Source organism: Neolamprologus multifasciatus, chromosome 15 (genome assembly GCF_963576455.1).
Source record: "Neolamprologus multifasciatus chromosome 15, fNeoMul1.2, whole genome shotgun sequence".
NCBI classification, from domain to species: domain Eukaryota; kingdom Metazoa; phylum Chordata; class Actinopteri; order Cichliformes; family Cichlidae; genus Neolamprologus; species Neolamprologus multifasciatus.
In genome coordinates, this window is record NC_140453.1 from 5,196,058 (window position 1) to 5,213,247 (window position 17,190).

Here is a 17,190-nt window from a genome sequence, read left to right on the forward strand (position 1 = left end):
CTGTAGCTCCAGGTACTCTGAAGTGGATCGCTTTCTCACAAAGACACAGTTGAGTCCAGTCGGCCTGCCACAACCAGACCATGACACAAAAGGTCTAAGTGGGAGCGCTAGATGCTAGAGAGCCTCACTTTGCTCTTTCATGCTAACACAGATTGATCTTTCAGTCGTTGTCTGTCCTACACAGCTACCATGAACATACGTGAGTTTTGAAAGGGAGTCATATTTTATGTATAAATATACATTACAGAGAAAGAGGCCGAGATAGGAGGGCGAGAGAGAGAGACGTCTCTTTTAAAGCTAAGCCTTGGGGCTGAGAACTCTCTGAAGAGCTGGAATCAGACATGCACAATCAGTTCCCCTCTTCAAATCTCCTTTGCAGGCCTATCTACTTGAACAGGCTTCTCTTAATTACTTTCTCTATCACTTAGGCGAGCCGTGGCTGGGACGAGGAGCGGCAGCGTCTCTGCCAGAGACATTTGGCTGGTTTGAACCCATATTTTTATAGGCCTATCTTGTTTCTCACAAGCCTGTCCCACACCTTCTCCCCGCACCACCACCACAAGCGCCGCAGCCACCTTTCTTCCCTCCTTGCCTTGCTTTCATTGCACGCTGCTCTTGTCTTTCCGCGGCTCTCCCCTATTCCAAATATCTCCAGGGTGTCAGTTGCGTCATGTGACTGGTGCGCTTGTGATTACAGCAGTTGGCAGACGTGCTAATCTATGAGGAAGAACCCAAAATATCTGGAGAGAAAAATGACAGCATGTAAAAGAAGCATAAGGTCAGTATGGAGATCAGCGTAGAGCGAGAACACGGTAAAGACAACTCAGGGTTGACACTGAAACCCGGATTCCCTCCTCTTTCAAATCTCTCCGCCTGTCTTCCTGTCTGTCTGAACCGCTCTCAGGGGCTCGAGGCCAAACTTTGGACCCCCTCCTCCCCTCCTCTCTCATGCTCCTGCCTGTCACATTGGCTTGCTCTCCTCACTCTGCTCACTTCCCTGTGTCCTCCTTCTCCTTCTTCTCCTTCTTCTATTTTTTTTCTTCTCTTTTTGTCTGGCGTCTGGTCCACTAGAGCTGTATTTAATTAGTTTCTGTTGGGTTAATTAGGGGCTAAAGTTAGGGGGTCGGACCAGAACAAAAGCGGGTCAGGCTGGACGGATGCAGGTGCTCAGGAGTGGTTGCCAGATTCCACCGTTCAGATTAAGATGGCCTTGAATTGTCTGGAGTATTGGAGATCAGGCGAGCCACTAGTAAATCGCAAGGAGGGGAGGTTTTCCACCTCACACGGGACGGTGGGCTCCATATGTACCCACGGCAGCATCAACGTTCTTGTTTATATGAATTTCAGCATCATTTCTACGCCTGTGCCACGCCGGCATTCATCACAGTTGGTCCAATGTATGGCGCGTGCAAATGATGTCCTCGCCAGTCTGTTGTATGTTCTCATTCATATCACTGCCCGCCACCATGCGCCCCCCACCCCCAACCCTTTTTTCCCCCAGCAGTGCCAGCTATACCCTGCTACTTTGGCTTGTGTGGAATTAGAAGAAAAATATGTGAGGAGGACATCAAATGACCAAACCAAGCAAGTGAAGCATACATAAAATGGGCAGCAGCAGCCTTTGAAGTGTACATCAGTGGTCCGAGTGAAGTGATCACATAAATTAAACGCATAAAGACAGCAGTGTGGATGTGAGTATACACTGCTGCGCTTTCATCTCACCTGTTTCCTAACTGTTCTTTTTGGCACGTTGTTTGAAACTCACACATGCTGTATGCAACTCATACACTGCAAAAGTAAAAGAAAGACACCATTCGACTTTTTTGAAAGGGAAGGAGAGGGAGAGGAGAGAGGAGAAACGAGAGGAGAGGGATCTCTGGCATGGCTGGAGCCCCTCAGTGTGTGAGGGTCCTGGGGCCCTTTAGACAGGCGCCAGCCCAGCAGGGAAGCAGAGACAATCACGCAGCACCAGATTCAATGCACAGAGATTGAGGGATGGGAGAGAGATGAGGAGTCACAGAGGGGTAGATTGAAGGGGGAGCGGGACAAAGAGGACAGCTGAGAAAGGTGGAGGACACGACAAGGAGACGAGTGGGAAGGGTCCAGGTAGAAATGGAAGGAGCGCAGAGCGAACGAGTTAAAAAGAATTGGACGGAGAGGGGGAGAATGACAGCGCAGATCAAGAGGAGAAGTAAAAGGAAGAAAGAGCGGGCCTGACAGAGATAGCATATATTCCCTCTGTAACAGTCTTTATCACCAGCCCAGATCGTGGCGTATGAACAGTGATCCAAGTCAACCATCTGCTGAGGCTAGATAAGCCTGGGAGAGCTGGGTATTGAGCTGTCACTCAGGGAGGAGTGCAGAAAAGGGAAGAAAGGAGGGGAGAGAGAGAAACAGAAGAGAAATAAAGACGGGACAGGAGAGAGATGGAGAAGAAGGAGGGAGGGAGGGAAGGAGGGAGGTGTCTGCGCAAGGTAGGAAAAATGAAAGGAGAAGATTTGTGCGGAGTGGAGAGCACCCGTCTTGTTAGAGAAAGACTTAACGTCAACTAGATGTCCAGCCCCGTCCCGTCTGATCTCCAATAATCCCTCAGTTAATAAGAGGAACAATAAAAGTGTTTTCTTTCTCGCCAGCCTACACGTCCCACACGCACACATATATCACGCCGTGAGACGCATCGACTCACATCACTCCTCATCACGCTAATGATGACAGGATGTTTGTTTGTTTTCTGTCACTGGCAGCGTGTGCATATTCACATTTGTCACGTTGTAAACTTCTAATCACGAAACAGGGCTTCTTGCCATTTCAAACAAATCTGCAATTCGCTTATATTAATGTGCAAAAATGTGTGGGGGGGAGCCGTGTCCCCGTGAACGTCACCTCCATTGGTCGGGAAGATCCCAACGCTGGTTTAAAAAATAAATTCTGTCCTCATTTACTTGATGTTTGTTTGATTTCCTTCAAGCGAATCAATCCCAGTTTTATATGCATGGATCTGTGCATTTATAGTGTGATACCCTGGTAGATATAGGGGGGTGAATTAAGGCCAGGAGGGGGGTCAGGCCCGGGAGTGGGGGTTAGGAGGGGATTAGCTGAGGCCGGTTGGATCATTTTACAGCCGGAGGACCCCCCCCTTTCACCCTCTGCAGTCTCCTGGACAATAAGGATTAAACTCCTCTTGTTCCTCAACTCTGGAAAACGGCAGGGCGACAAAGACACTATTCCTCCTGGGTCCCCTGGCTGTGGCTGGGAGCTAAGGAAAGGAGAGGAGGGTGGGAGGGAAGAAGTGATGGAGTGAAGGGAAGGAGGAAGGGAGGGAGGAAGAGGCAGGGGGTCCGTCATAAAATTAATCCCTTCACAATTTCCTCTGGGTGCAAAGTGAGATATGAGGCAGACATGTCTAATGAAATGCTACAGTCATCTAAGGACACAGTGATAAAAGCATATATTAAACTAATGGAGCCCGTCATTAGTGGCTCTATTAAGCGGATCGAGATAGCGCGCTCTCTTTTGGTGATCTGCGTGGAAGATTAATCAATTCTAAGAAAAGCCCACCTTCTCACAGTTTCCTATTTTAATGCTCTTGGCATTTATGTGGCAATATTTTAGTTACGTTACCCATAATCCTCCGAGCTGGAACTATTCACTATCTGTTGTTTATATTACTTTTTTTGCTCACTTTCACGCTTAGCTCGGGACACAGACTGGAATCATAGGTAAACAAGCTCCAGATGAACGTAACATTCATATTAACACACTTATAAAGCTCAGTCAGTAATGTATTAAATCCACAGCATGTATATAAACAGTGGGCATAGCCAGGTCACGCGGTTTTTTTGCCCCATCCTGATTGCTGCTTTTTGAAACCAGACATCTCCATCATGGGATGGATCTAATCTGGCCCCATGCTCATATATTAGCTACTTCTTGATCACAGTGAAAGTTTATTATTGTTGCCCTTCTGGAGACTCACGGAGATCGTAATGTACAAAATGAACATCATGCTGTCGTTCATGTGACGTCAGAGTAGCGATTGAAGTGCGTCATGAATGTCTTTTACTGGTACTTACATCTTATTTCTTAAATCTGCACAAAAACTTCAGTCGAAAAGTTTTTTCTGCACTGTTAGTACCTCAACAGGTCATTTCTATGCTTCAGTTTTTCCACAAATGGAACAAATACAGTATAAAGTGATGATCAGCTGTGTCTTATAACAATGTTCAGCAACTTAATGGTAACAAATTTCAAAATGTCTACACATGCTGTCAGATTGGCACGATCTGATATCGTCGCGTTGGTGTTGTTCCCAGATCATCATACTAAATATTGTTCCAGGATCAATATTGCAAGTGACCAATCAGAAAGTTGTGACGTCGTTTTGCGACTTCGGGAAAAACCGCTGTAAAACAAAAAACTGTACTTAAGCTGCGAGAAACCGCCTCTGTCCGCCGATCAACGGACCCTGACCCTAACCCTGACCCTAACCCTGACCCTAACCCTTTAATAAACGGTAAGCGGAACTGATATTGTCCTTGCAACATTGGAATTTCATAAATGCACGAATGGCTTGGCGTGCAAAAGACTAACGTCACAACAATGTGATTGGTCACTTGCAATGTTGAACCTGGAACAACATTTTCATGATGATCTGGGGACAACACCAACACGACGATATCAGATCATCCGTCAGATTGATACACATGTTTCCAGTCTTTTTCCTGAGCTAAGCTGGCTTCCAAAATATCAAAGCTATTGATTCCAAATTAAATCGCTGGACATAAAACCCAGGTGCAATATATGATTTGGGTCCTCTGCGATTAAAAAAAGTATCCCGAGCTAAATAAGTCAAAGGATAAATCCTGTGTAAAAGCCCAGTGTTGAGCACAGTGCGATCATAGCCTGAGGCATGGCGATTAGGAAAGCTTAGATGTCAAAGAGTCCACCCAAGGACGTACTACTGGGCTCAGTTTGTGGCACGGTGCCCTCCTTGTTTGCACTTACAATTACTGTTTCGTCTGCTTTGGGGATGAAGGACAAAAGTAATTCTGTGATGTTGTGATGCAGAGTATCCAATTTACTGGTCAACGACCAAGTGAGAGGAACATAAAAGAGAAAGACAAAAGAAACAGAAGTCCATGGGTTTTAATCTGAGAATAAAAAAACAGAAAAGAAAAAGAAAGAAATGAGGGAGTCATAGAAATGAAAAGAGAAAAAGGCTGAGGAGGAGGGCAAGCAGCACAACAGAACCAGGGGGAGTAAGAGGAGAGAGGAGAGGAGGGGCATTTCTTACAAAAAGGGGTTTCTGTTTTTTTTACTTATAGGGAAAAAGAGCAAAAGAAAAGCCTCTTCTTGCCTCCTGGATGCAGTGTCAAACCCAATCAGTGTCTGGTCTGGCAGTGCTGCTTGTCTCCCAGGCACCAGCTCACAATGGAGGAGAGCCTGGGCCGCCACACCTCTCACTTCCAATCTGCCTCCTCCAGGACAGGCCTGAAAGCGGGGAGGGACAACAATGCACCTCAAATGTTCAAATTCTCATAAAAAAAAAGTGCCTATGTGGTGAGAATTGGATTAGCTAGTAAAAGAAAGAAGAAAAAAAAGCACTCTGGTAGCTTTAGATCAGTTCATGCTGACTTGGACAGTTAATATCAGTTTTTATTGTTAAAAAGCTGGAATAAGTGGGGCTTAGGATAAATGTCTGGGTGTAGGTAGGGGTATTGTTCTTAAAGATTTCCCGAGCAAGAACGGGGTCTTAGTGTCACGGTGTATATACGTAAAAGCCAAACACAAACATGGATAAACCGCAACGACGATTACAACCACCGACAATCCCTGAGCTGCGGAGTCCTGCGCTAATAAACGTGAGCAGCAAGGTCTGATCCTTAAAAACCTCGCCACTCAAAAAAAAAATGTCTGTCTTGAATAGACACCCCCTTAAATGGTATTGTTGAGCAAATCCGGTATTAAAAGGAAAGGGTTACTCTGCGTTCAGACTCTTGAAGACTTTAGTTAAGCCAGTGCCGCTGCCACTTTCGCAGCGCGGCTTCATCGGGCCCGAGTAAACCTGTCTCTCGGTGGCGATTGGCTGAAGGCGAAGGGGCCATCTTTTTCACACGCTTCATCCCTCGCCACCACACCAACCCCAAAGCCCCCCCTTTCCTCCCAACACCCCCGGCTAGTGTTTACCCGTCATCAAACAATGGCTGGTTACTGGCAATTAAACAGCATTTTCCGAGGAATCCGCTGCTCTGGTCTAATGGCATTACTGTTGGATGATTCAATCCTTGAATAGTCAACAGGATTTTGCCTCTCACCAGGAAAAATACTGCTTCATCGAATTACCCGTATTACATAGATTTACCAAAGCTTATGATTCAGGGTTCACAGATTACCGCTTTTCTAAAGATGGCTGGAGAAAGGCGCGATAGGCTGGGAGAGTGATGACTCCAGTGCCTCCAAGCTGGCCCCTGCCTTTCACTGGCACACTTTCCCCCTGAAGGCTGCTTATCCAGAATGCTTTGCAGATTTGGAGAGATTATTAATTTATGTGAATGCAAACACTTTTCTTTTGTGCTTCGCTCTTCTTGCTTGAACTTTATCATCTTAGACGACGCGAGCACCAGTAGCACGCGCGCACTACATACACACAAGTACAGGCTAGACACAAAGATATAGGAGCCAAGCTGCACATTGTGCCCTTTGACCTTCCGTGGGTCGAGTCGAGCCGGGCAGCTCGAGGAACCAGGAAGATTGGCCAAGTCCATTATCTCACAATGAAGGGCTAATTACCAGGCCTGCAAGCCTCAAATCACACGGCAGCAGACTGCCTGTCTCTGTCCTCCGCTCACCCAACATCTTAATTGCTCTTTTATTCTTTCTCTGTTTTTTACTGTGCCTCTCTCCCCGACTCACTCCTTCGTCGCCTCAGCCATTTCACACATAAAAGCAAGATGCTAATTGCCTGCTATGGAAATATTGGGCCTGTGATTAGCCAGGCAGAAGGTTTGGCTGGCCTGTCTCTGTGTGAAACAGTGTCGAGCCAGCATGCCCGATGCAAAAAAATGTTTAAAAAATAGAAAAGTGCGGTAGTCAGCGGTGAAAGGAAATTCATTTTTCCCATCACTCGCACGCGGAGCAGGGTTGAAAGCACGAGGACTGTTATTGTGCTCCAGTGGCAATTTGTCAGACTGCTATGTTGGCAAAAAGTTGACAGAAAATCAGCTTGAGCAAAATTACAGAGAAGTTATTTCAATTACTTTTAGGCTAAGTTGGTGTTTTCCTGTGACATTGACATTATAAGGTTTAAATATTTGGACTACATTCAGTTAATAAAGAGGTGGGCTTTGGGAGTGGGAGGGCACCAGGTTGATACCAGCCGGTTCTCACTCCCGAGGCGTAACATGCCGACGTTTTGTCATGTCCTGCGGCGTTCTTGAAGAACGCGAAAGGAGACCTTCGGCGTTCTTATGGTACGCGGCGGGTTATTGTATGAAATCCAGTGCAATGACGCTCCCGCGGTAATAGACGTTCCAGCCCTGTATTCCAGCCCTAAACCTAACCTTATCCCTAGCCCTAACCGTAACCTTTTTCCTGACCATAACCAGGACTTTGAAGATGTTAAATAGCGTGTTTCTAAGTGATTTGAAGAAAAAGAGCGAACATGTGTCCATACGGTTCTCATATTTCCTCATTTTTCCGAGGTCATCATTTAGGAACGTGGTGGGTAGCTGAAAACGTAATATGTTGACGATTTGTCACCTAGCGCAAAATGTTAGGCTTTGGGAGTGAGAACGTGTTGTTGATACACATGATTGGTCGTGTTCAGGTAAAGTGTTGCTATCTCCAATGATTTATTCACCCGAGGCCTTTATTAAGTTCTCCCCCTTGTGACCCTCTGATTTATTATCTCATTCACTAAGTAGTTTGCTGATAATGGCCACATATAATCATCTAACAAGACAACAGGGGTTTGTTAATGGACTCCATCTAGAGATCCATATACATATGGAAATGAGACCCAGTGGGGGAATTTGCAGGACCCACTTCCAGCTTCTGTGCCATCTAACAGCTTATTTTCAAAATATTTTCTCCAATTAAACCTCAACATGGCGAGGAAAATGCGTTTTGTAAGCGTGCGTGTATGCGCTTTGTCATATTGTATCCGTAAACTAGCTAAACACAGCTTCCTTGGGAACCTCGAGCTCTTTTCTGCGCACTTCAAATTGTGCTTGGTTATTTTGATAACTCATTCAAAGAAAGTCACCTGCCATTTGACCTTGGTTTTTGTCCCAACCAGCGCTCTTTCAAAAAACCTTGGCGGATATTGAAATGCTCTTTCAGACAAGTTCTCTTTGCAGTGGCTCCTCGAGAGCTTTGTCCAAGATGTTGGAAAAGCTGGAGATGGTGGTGAGGGGGGGAAGGCTGCTTTTTTTCCCAACAGTGGCAGCGGTGGAGTGGCAGCGGTAGTGCAATGATTGGTGGTGACGGCGGCAGTGGTGGTGGGGAATTTGGGGACAGAGAGGGGTGCAGGTCGGCTGTTCAAAGGCTGGCTTTTTACATTGTTGGTCAGTTGGGGATTAAGGTCCTCTGTGCAGCAGAATAGCCCCTCTAATTAAAAAGGATAAGAAGGCAGAAAAATAGCGAGAGGCACGGGAGGAAGCAAAGAAAGAGGGAGAGGGGAGAGCAAATTTGCAGAGAAAAGAAAGAAAAGAAAAACTGTTTTCAGTGTCACTCCCGCAGCCGGGCCCATCAATTCAGACTGGATTAACTTTACACTCCTCCTCCTCATTTCTCTCTGCCACTCTCTCTCCCCAGTCTCTTTCTATCGAGCAGTTTCCGAACTTTGCTCTCCACATGCACTTTAATCTTTTGAATGCGTGCTTTCAAAGCATTTAGTTGACCTCATAAAGAGCTTCACCTGTATATTTCTGGGACAATCTTACAGGAAAACTTCACGTGTCATAGCTAAAGATGATGTAACAGTTTACCTATTATAGAAGCAAAACAAACCAAAACCATAGCCAGGAGCTAAAACCAATTACCAGCACCAGTTTCATTCTGCTAAAGGCTTGAATTTGTGTGTTAGGCTGCATTGTGTGTTCGCTGCTCACTATTTGCCATCATCAGAATGTGAATAGAGAAGGCTGTGTGCTGTGGCCCAGATGCTGGCTGTCAGTAGGTGGGCTGTTTGCCGTGGGGATGCCAGGTTGTGTTTTTGTTTGGCCCTCCTCTGTCCCGCCTGCCTCCCTCCCCTCAACCGGTGGGGGGTCCTGGGCTCCTGGGGCCAGTCCCTGCTGACCAATACCCAGGTATGAGGCCTCTCAGTTTGGCTAACACTATAGCCACAGGCCGTGGGAGGTTAACGAGGTACCAGCAGGCACTAGGCATTCAACTCTCCCATGGGGAAACCACAAGTGGTGGATGTATCTCAATGAAGGGCATGAATATGATGTGATATTAGCTATGACAGCCATGAGGCAGTGGACTATAATGGGGAAATGGTAATACTGTGCTGCAGGTGCAATATGAAGTACGGCACTGACACCAAACTATCAAAGAAGAATCTCCAAAAAGTCATTTCACCGGAAAAGTACGTGTAGCCAAACCACGCTAGCATTTAAAGGTGTTAAAATTTGCTATTTTATTTAATGTGTTGTTGCGATAATTGGATTTTGTCATGTAAATCTGAGCATGGCAATAAGTCCCCAGGCATGGAGATTGGTTCTCTACCATCTATCAACCACTGTTTGCTAGGGACACATGTGTGCTCCCTGATCAGCTGGCAAGTGCTTGTTAGAGGTTGATGGTAGTTTCTGGGAAATCAGCTGCCTAAAACAGTCCCAAAGGCCTAAAGTCTGATCAGTGGCTATGTGTATTCTCTTACTGGGGGGGCAAATGTCTAATAGCAATTCCTTTGGTCACTAGTACCTAGCTGTAGTCACTCTGCAAATCTTTTGCTAACTACTAGCTGAGCAGTAGTAAAGTTTGTCTCTTGTTTGCATCCTGTAAGTCGTACAACCACTCGGCTAGCAGTTGGCCAATGTTTGCAGACAACCCAGCATCTTCCATGCAAACTACGAGTGACCTCAGCAAAGCAATCATAAGGAGGTTTTTGATGTAGCGGCATCTTTGGTGCCAATTTTACCTGGCAACAGCCAGCAACCTCTAGCAACTATTTACCAACCGGTTGGGGAGCAAACATTTTTCTCTCCCAACCAATAAGACACAAAAAGCTCTATAGACTTTTTTTTTTTTTGCCAGTGTGACTTCACATTTGAGTTGCTGGAAAACAGCTCCCCCTCACAGGATAAGAAGGTTTTTGTCTCCGTTGTTCAGCTGCTGAGCAGAGCCTTCTGTTAATACAATAGTTAAATATCGAGGGACGCTCGGTTTGTCTTCTTGTAATCATCAATACATGTATGGCTTCTTCCACAATGCCTATCAATAAATTTATCATTGTCAGGTGCAGATGGCAAAAGAAAAAAAAAAATCACGATAATGTCCAATATAGTTTCCCCCCCCCATCAGTGTGTAACAGATGGGATTGACAGAGTGGGCCAAGTCATTGATTTGACCTTGATTTAGGCCTAGACCACTGAAGTGAGAGGTAGTCAGAGGAAATAAAGATTAAAAATATTAATCCATGAAGCGATACAATTTGGTATATTGTGTTTACATCATGTAAATGTTACATTTACCCCCATTTATACCCCATAAATTAGAGATCAAACTCTTTCATTAGATTGTGATTATGATATTTTTAAACAAATGTTTAATATTTAAAGTCTGTCACCCCTGATGTACAAGGAACAAACAAATGGGTGCTGGAAAAGAGAAGTGGCAGCAGCTCAACATACTTCCCTCATGCCAGCGTTATCCAGTACACTCTGAGAGAGAGCAGCGTTGCAGTCCCACGATTCTTAGCCTTCAATTCGTCTCCCTAACAGCAGGAGAAACCGTGACTGCGTCGATTCGCCGGGAGACAGGGGAGGGCATATTGCCACAGACATTAACAAGCGACTTCACCTTTTAACAACCACGGCTCCGTTTAGCTGAAACGCTCCCCAGGGCTGTTAGATATTTTCCGATGAATTATATATCAGAGCTGAAGATGAAAGGACTCTGCGTGAGCCAAGAACATCGCTGTGGGACAACAAGGAGACCAGATATTTAAGCCCGGTGAGGCTGTTTGTTTTAGCGTGCATCCGTGAAGGCAGAAAATGGGAAAACTCCACGGCCTGCAGTGAAACTGTAAAGGCTATATAGAGGTTTGGAAAGATCCAGAAATGACCAAAGTAGGCACTTTATAAAAAAAAGAAAAAAGAAGGGTAAAATCACAGTTTTATTTATTTATTGATTGATTGATTTTAAAGCCTTTATGCAAGGAATTGACACGAATGGTGCTGAGATTTGCTGTAGCAGCACACAGAGTGCAGGCCTTATTGATTTCAGGCTTGTCTAACAACCCAGCAGCCTCGCAGTCTGTTCATCTGGCACATAGACTCCTAATTAGTTGTCTAACCTGCTGTTTGTTTGGGAGCATCAATCAAAGCATTCATTTAGGGATGAGGAGGCCAAAGTTTTGTCGGAAACTGATGATTTTTTTTTTTTTTTAATCCAAACCGAACTGGGATCCGGGATTAAGCCCGAGCACAACAGATGAGCGAAAAGAAAAGAGCATAGAGGGATTAGCTTTAGTGGTAATCTAATCCCGAAATGCAACCTGCACCTCCTTCCTACAACCACAGAATTTTTTTAAGCACACACATTGCTCAGGATTTGACTGTAGGGAGTGGGGGCGCAAAGTTTCAACCAACATTTACATTTATTTTTTCTTTATATGTTCTTCATGGGGTTACACAGAATGAAACAACAACAGATCTCTCCGAAATTATTATTATTATTATTATTATTATTATTATTATTTGTGTTTTTCTTATTTTTTATATTTTGTCTTCAGCCTCCATGTCAATCCATCTACTATAATTGTGTCATAATAGCACAGCTGGTTTATTGTAATATTTGATGGTCACAGCACTGATGGCAACACACCTTAGCCCATAAATACCATGCCATATTTTACCTATATCGACGTATATGTAATTACATTATTTTTTTAATTCCCTTTGCTGGGCATCAGCGATGCTTCTGAGCCAGCAATAGGCCACTTTTCTCCAGCTGCATCTTTTGATACCCCCCTGCCCATCATATTTTGTCTCATTTCCATTGGCTGCTAAAATTCTTCGCCCCCTCCATCTCTTCCTTCCTTCCTCTCTCTCTCCCTCTCACACACGTTCTTTCAGCATAAATACCGAGCATCTCTCGGTATTATCCACATCCAAAGGTTTACCGCAGGCACATAAATCCTTCACGGGCCCATGACCAAAAACCGAGCGCCTAACAACTGAAGTAAGTGGCCCATTTAACTTCCGCCGTTAATTTTGATTGACTCTATTTTTTTTTTTAATTATTATTATTATTTAATTGACGATGAAAGCCACTGGGAGCTGCTTGCCATGAAGCTAGCCTACAGGGAGATAATTGAGGAGGCGTGTTCAGGGGGAAACTTTTTTCCCTGTCTTGCCTCTGCCGGGCTGCACGCCTGAAGCAAAGACGCAGTGAGCCGAGGAATAGCGGGACTGTGGAGCAGTCCGCAACTTGTGGACGTTTCAGTAGAAGCCTTGGATAGAATTAAGCTTAAACACATCGAAATCAGTTCGTTTTTTGTATCTTATTCAGGGGGAAAGCCCCTCAGATTATTTAGAATAATAACAACAACAACAATAACAATAATAATAATAATAATTATTATTATTATTATATATTACAGCTTTAATTACAACCTGCCTGATTTGTTTTTTTCTGTTATAGCAGTGCATTAAAAAAACTTTGTTCAATAATAATAATAATAACAACAACAGAGGCCCACATGAGCGTTTGTCAGTTTGGGAAAGTGAGTTGTGCGGCTGGTTGTGATGGGGTTTGGGGGTAATGGGGAGGGGGGGTGTCTGGCAGTCAGCTGGTCTGATAAATACAATGCCAGTCTTTGTTTTATTTTCGTGACGCAGAAAATTAAGGAAGCCTGAATGCGGAGTCGTGGCTGGCGTCCTGTAATCAGGCCAGCGCGTGCCGTCCGGATTATCTCGTTAATTTCTTACAGAAGGAAGAAAAAGGGGAGGAAAAAAAAAATACCAGCCAATAATAATTAAATATCCAGGCAGGGTATTTATTATTGAACGGGGTTGAAATAAAGCGACAGATTGAGCACAGGAGTGGCCGTTATGTTGGCTGTATAAAAACGAGGGGTCCGGCTTTATAGAGAGGAGCGCCCCGAGTCCTCGTAAAACTTGTAAAACTTATTCTACAGGTGTAAGTGGAAACGAGAGGCCTCGGACCGGCTGCAGATATCTGCGGGAGTTAGCCCAATATATTAGCAATTAATAAAATATTAAGGGGTGCTTATCATCTGATCAAAGAGTAAGTATGTCTTTAACAAGACCCTCGAAGTAAAACTGTCACATAATGCAAAATGTTTTTTCTTTTTTTTTCTTTATTCGATTTTTAATGTATTTAATGTATTTTTATGTTTGTATTTATTTGTGCAATTTAAGAGGTTTTTTTTGAATGCCTAAAATATTTTTTTAAATAGCTTCCACGTGAGGTTGAAATTAAAATGCTATTTTTTTTATTGGAGGGGGGGGGGTTGTTGTTGTTGTTGTTGTTGTTTTGCTCGTAAAATTGACCTCCTCTAAAATGATTGACCATCAACAGAGAAGGCTATCTCTTTGTTTGTTTAGATTAAGTCCTCCTCTCTAATCAACACGTTTCGATAGTCTCACCTTTCCAAATCGAATTACCGGGAGCGATTCATTAAGGAAAGAGGGTGTGTGTGTGTGTGTGTGTCCATACTCCAAGGAGGAGTTTCAACCTTCACTTTGGGGTAAATGTGTCCGTGTTTCAAATCATCTGTCCTTCGTATTTTAATGTCGTTACATTTGAATGCTCAGGGAGGTTTTTAATGGAAACAAACAAAGGGCCGGTATAAAGAAGTAAAGGTGCTCGGTTGTGTTTGAATGAGCTGCTCAGTTTGCAGCGCTGGCATCTTTTGTTTGTTCCCTGAAGGCTTTTGTTATCAGCATTACTTATCGGTCAACACTGGGCTTTGTCTCTGCAAATGTCCCCCAATCAGCTGTCTATTTAGCTTCGCCCAACCTGTGGGTCTATGCTAATTGTGAGCCCGGTTGGGGCCCAGTGTGTGCGCGCATTTTAACGACAATGTTTTGTTTTCGGTGGGTACTAGTAGAGGAGGAGCGGAGTGTGTTTCAGGGGTGGGGAGTTGGAGGGAGGTGTGTGGGGCGGGGCTATAGTAGCAGTGTGTGTGTGTGTGAGGAGAGGGGAGGCACTGCGTATGGGGGGGTTGATGGCGTAAACGCCTGTCAGCCAGACAGAGCATCTTCAGTCTGGTACGGACAGCTGGGGGTCTCCACTTGGCTTTAAGAGCACTGCCAGTTTAAGAGGACGCCCACTTCTTTAAACCCGGAGCTCTGCGCACGGAGCGCGTAAAAATTAGCGGACTGATTTCAAGAACTCACTTTAAAAAGAAAGAAAGAGGGCGAAAATGGTTATGTCTCACTTCAGATTCGCCTGGACGACTTGACTCAGTAAACAGAGACGCGACCGGATTTAAAATAAAAAATAAAAACAACCCTCTCTTCTGAGATATTTTTCTTATTTCTTTCCATTGGTGCTCCTTTGACCGACACTCAGCATGATGTCCTATTTGAAGCAACCGCCCTACACGATGAACGGACTGAGCTTATCTACCTCAGGAGTGGACCTGCTGCATCCTTCCGTGGGATACCAAGGTAATATACCCTGTAAGCCCGCAACCACTTCACGATAAAAAAAAACTGTCTCTTAAGGTGTCCAGCAGGTTTAAAACATTTAACAGAATGCTGAGTTATCTCAGCTGAAAACGCTGATAGTTGTATTTAATGCTCAGGTGAGGATACGGAACAGGCGACATTTCTAGGTGAGAAGTTGCTGGATTCAAATCGTGCTAAAAGTCAGGATGTGCCAATAATCGCTGTTTTTCTCCCCATTTCTTATCAGGAACCCCCCGCAAACAGAGAAGGGAGAGGACGACCTTCACTCGGGCCCAGCTCGACGTGCTGGAGAATCTGTTCAACAAGACTCGGTACCCGGACATCTTCATGAGAGAGGAGGTGGCCTTAAAGATCAACCTGCCTGAATCCAGAGTGCAAGTAAGTCATGAGCTGATAGCGCGAGCCTGCCGAAGGAGGTCGATATTTGGTAATTGTGTCAGTGAGAGGTGAGAGAGGCTCTCCATTCACAGGAGAGGTTGACAACAACACCTCTGAGACTGTATTATTACTTCCTCATTTATTCCCACTGGGAATGTGCTCACTTGTAATTCTAAAATAGGCTATATTTTTTTTCCTCGCATTTCTATTTAATTATGGCCCATACTACTCCTACAGGGAAGTGAGATAATGAGAAAAACAGCTCATTTTGTATTTACCCCACTGCGGTTACGTGTTCAATATTTTAATGTGTGAATTCTTTATTTATTTTAACATTATTTTTCATTATTGCATTTAAAAGAAAATGATACCTATAATAATCCCAGTAATTCTCTCTCTCAGGTGTGGTTTAAAAACCGACGGGCCAAACATCGCCAGCAGGCCCAGCAAACCCAGACTGGCGTGCAGAACAAGGCTGTCAGCAGGCCGGTGAAAAAGAAAGGCTCGCCAGTCCGAGAGGCCAGCTCAGAGAGCGGAGCCAGCGGCCAGTTCACGCCGCCTTCGAGCACCTCAGTCCCGGCTGTGAGCAGCAGTGCGGCTCCCGTGTCCATCTGGAGCCCTGCTTCCATCTCCCCGCTCTCAGACCCACTGTCTACCTCCGCCTCCTCCTGCATGCAGCGCTCGTACCCCATGACTTACACCCAGGCGACGGGCTACAACCAGGGTTACACGGGCTCCTCGTCCTACTTCACGGGGATGGACTGCAGCTCCTACCTTTCGCCCATGCACCACCAGCTCTCCGCCGCAGGCTCTGCCATGAGCCCCATGAGCAGCAACGGGGTGTCTAGCCACTTGAGCCCGGCGTCGTCCCTCTCCTCCTCGGCGTATGGACCAGCGGGGCTCGGGTTCAGTGGCTCTGCAGACTGCCTGGACTACAAGGACCAAACAGCCTCCTCGTGGAAGCTCAATTTCAACGCGGACTGTCTGGATTACAAAGACCAATCAGCGTGGAAATTCCAAGTGTTGTGAGGGGTACAAAATAAACGGACAGCTGTCGTTAACTGCAGACTGTACAGGCAAATTAAAGCCCAAGGTTTGGAGAGGCAAGTGTGGCGTTTCCCCCCCTCACACATGACCACAGGCCCTAACTTCTACCTCGGGGCAAAGCATAGACGAGGACTGGCGGGCGGCTGTCTCGCGTGTTGGGCTAACTTATTAAAAATACACGGACTTCTTAACTTTGATCAAAGGAACGGAACAAATTTGTTAACCAAAAGTGAGGAAAGGGATCAAGAGATCGAAAGATCCGAATCCTAACTTGGTTGAGTTTGAAGGACAGGCCATGTTTTCTCCTTAGCTACTTAAAGACTCCCTTCTTGTCCTTTTTTTGTTTTTATTATTCATTTTGCTGGATCGCTGAAGAGCCCCTCTGATGAAAGCGCTGCGCAGGAAAACGTGAGCTTGCGCTGTGAGTGAGAGCAGCTCTGAACATGAACCTGGATGCACTATTTAATTTATGAGAAAATATGTGGAAGTTACGAGACAATCAGTCCATGTGCGTGTGAGCATAAAATCCCTGATGTGTTTATTTTTCCCTTGTGTCTGTGTTTTTTTGTACAACCTGTATGCAATTGCGCTTTGCGCAAAACCCGTGTGCCACGAGTCAGCTGTGAATTTGATAGTTTTTTTTTTAATGTCTCGGGTGTTGTTGATAAATTATTATAAGGAGATATTAGTTAAATAAAATAGGGAGTGCACGATTAATGAAGCAAGCAGTGAGGGATTTCACTCGAGCTGTAAAGGGCGGGGGTGGGGGGCAACAAACGAACACACTAAAATCCCAATAAAAACAACTTCAACTGATCCACCTCGGCTGCACTTGTGCATCCATCTGATCCATTTCTTGTGTTTCTTTCTTCTTTTATCA

At 45.0% G+C, this 17,190-nt stretch overlaps 1 protein-coding gene across 3 annotated transcripts; it reads left to right on the top strand.

The window, feature by feature from the left end:
* The first annotated feature begins 12,098 nt into the window (after window positions 1-12,098).
* Window positions 12,099-16,777, top strand: LOC146501378 (homeobox protein OTX2-like). Of its 3 annotated transcripts, none has more exons than XM_085132675.1 (4): window positions 12,099-12,408; window positions 14,767-14,864; window positions 15,112-15,263; window positions 15,666-16,777. In XM_085132675.1, the coding sequence occupies exons 2-4, from the start codon at window positions 14,768-14,770 to the stop codon at window positions 16,290-16,292; spliced, it is 876 nt and encodes a 291-aa protein (XP_084988801.1). In that variant the 5' UTR covers window positions 12,099-12,408; window position 14,767; the 3' UTR covers window positions 16,293-16,777. The 3 variants fall into 3 exon arrangements, with proteins under 3 accessions (XP_084988801.1, XP_084988802.1, XP_084988800.1); XM_085132676.1 differs by lacking the exon at window positions 12,099-12,408 and adding an exon at window positions 13,005-13,476; XM_085132674.1 differs by lacking the exon at window positions 12,099-12,408 and having other exon boundaries at window positions 13,687-14,864.
* Window positions 16,778-17,190: the final 413 nt, after the last annotated feature.

Excerpts from the sequence above, each read along its gene's own strand:
- LOC146501378 (XM_085132675.1), top strand. The coding sequence starts at position 14,768 with ATGATGTCCTATTTGAAGCAACCGCCCTACACGATGAACGGACTGAGC. Across the intron at positions 14,865-15,111 it reads TCCTTCCGTGGGATACCAAG|GAACCCCCCGCAAACAGAGA; the intron begins GTAATATACCCT and ends ATTTCTTATCAG. Across the intron at positions 15,264-15,665 it reads TGCCTGAATCCAGAGTGCAA|GTGTGGTTTAAAAACCGACG; the intron begins GTAAGTCATGAG and ends TCTCTCTCTCAG.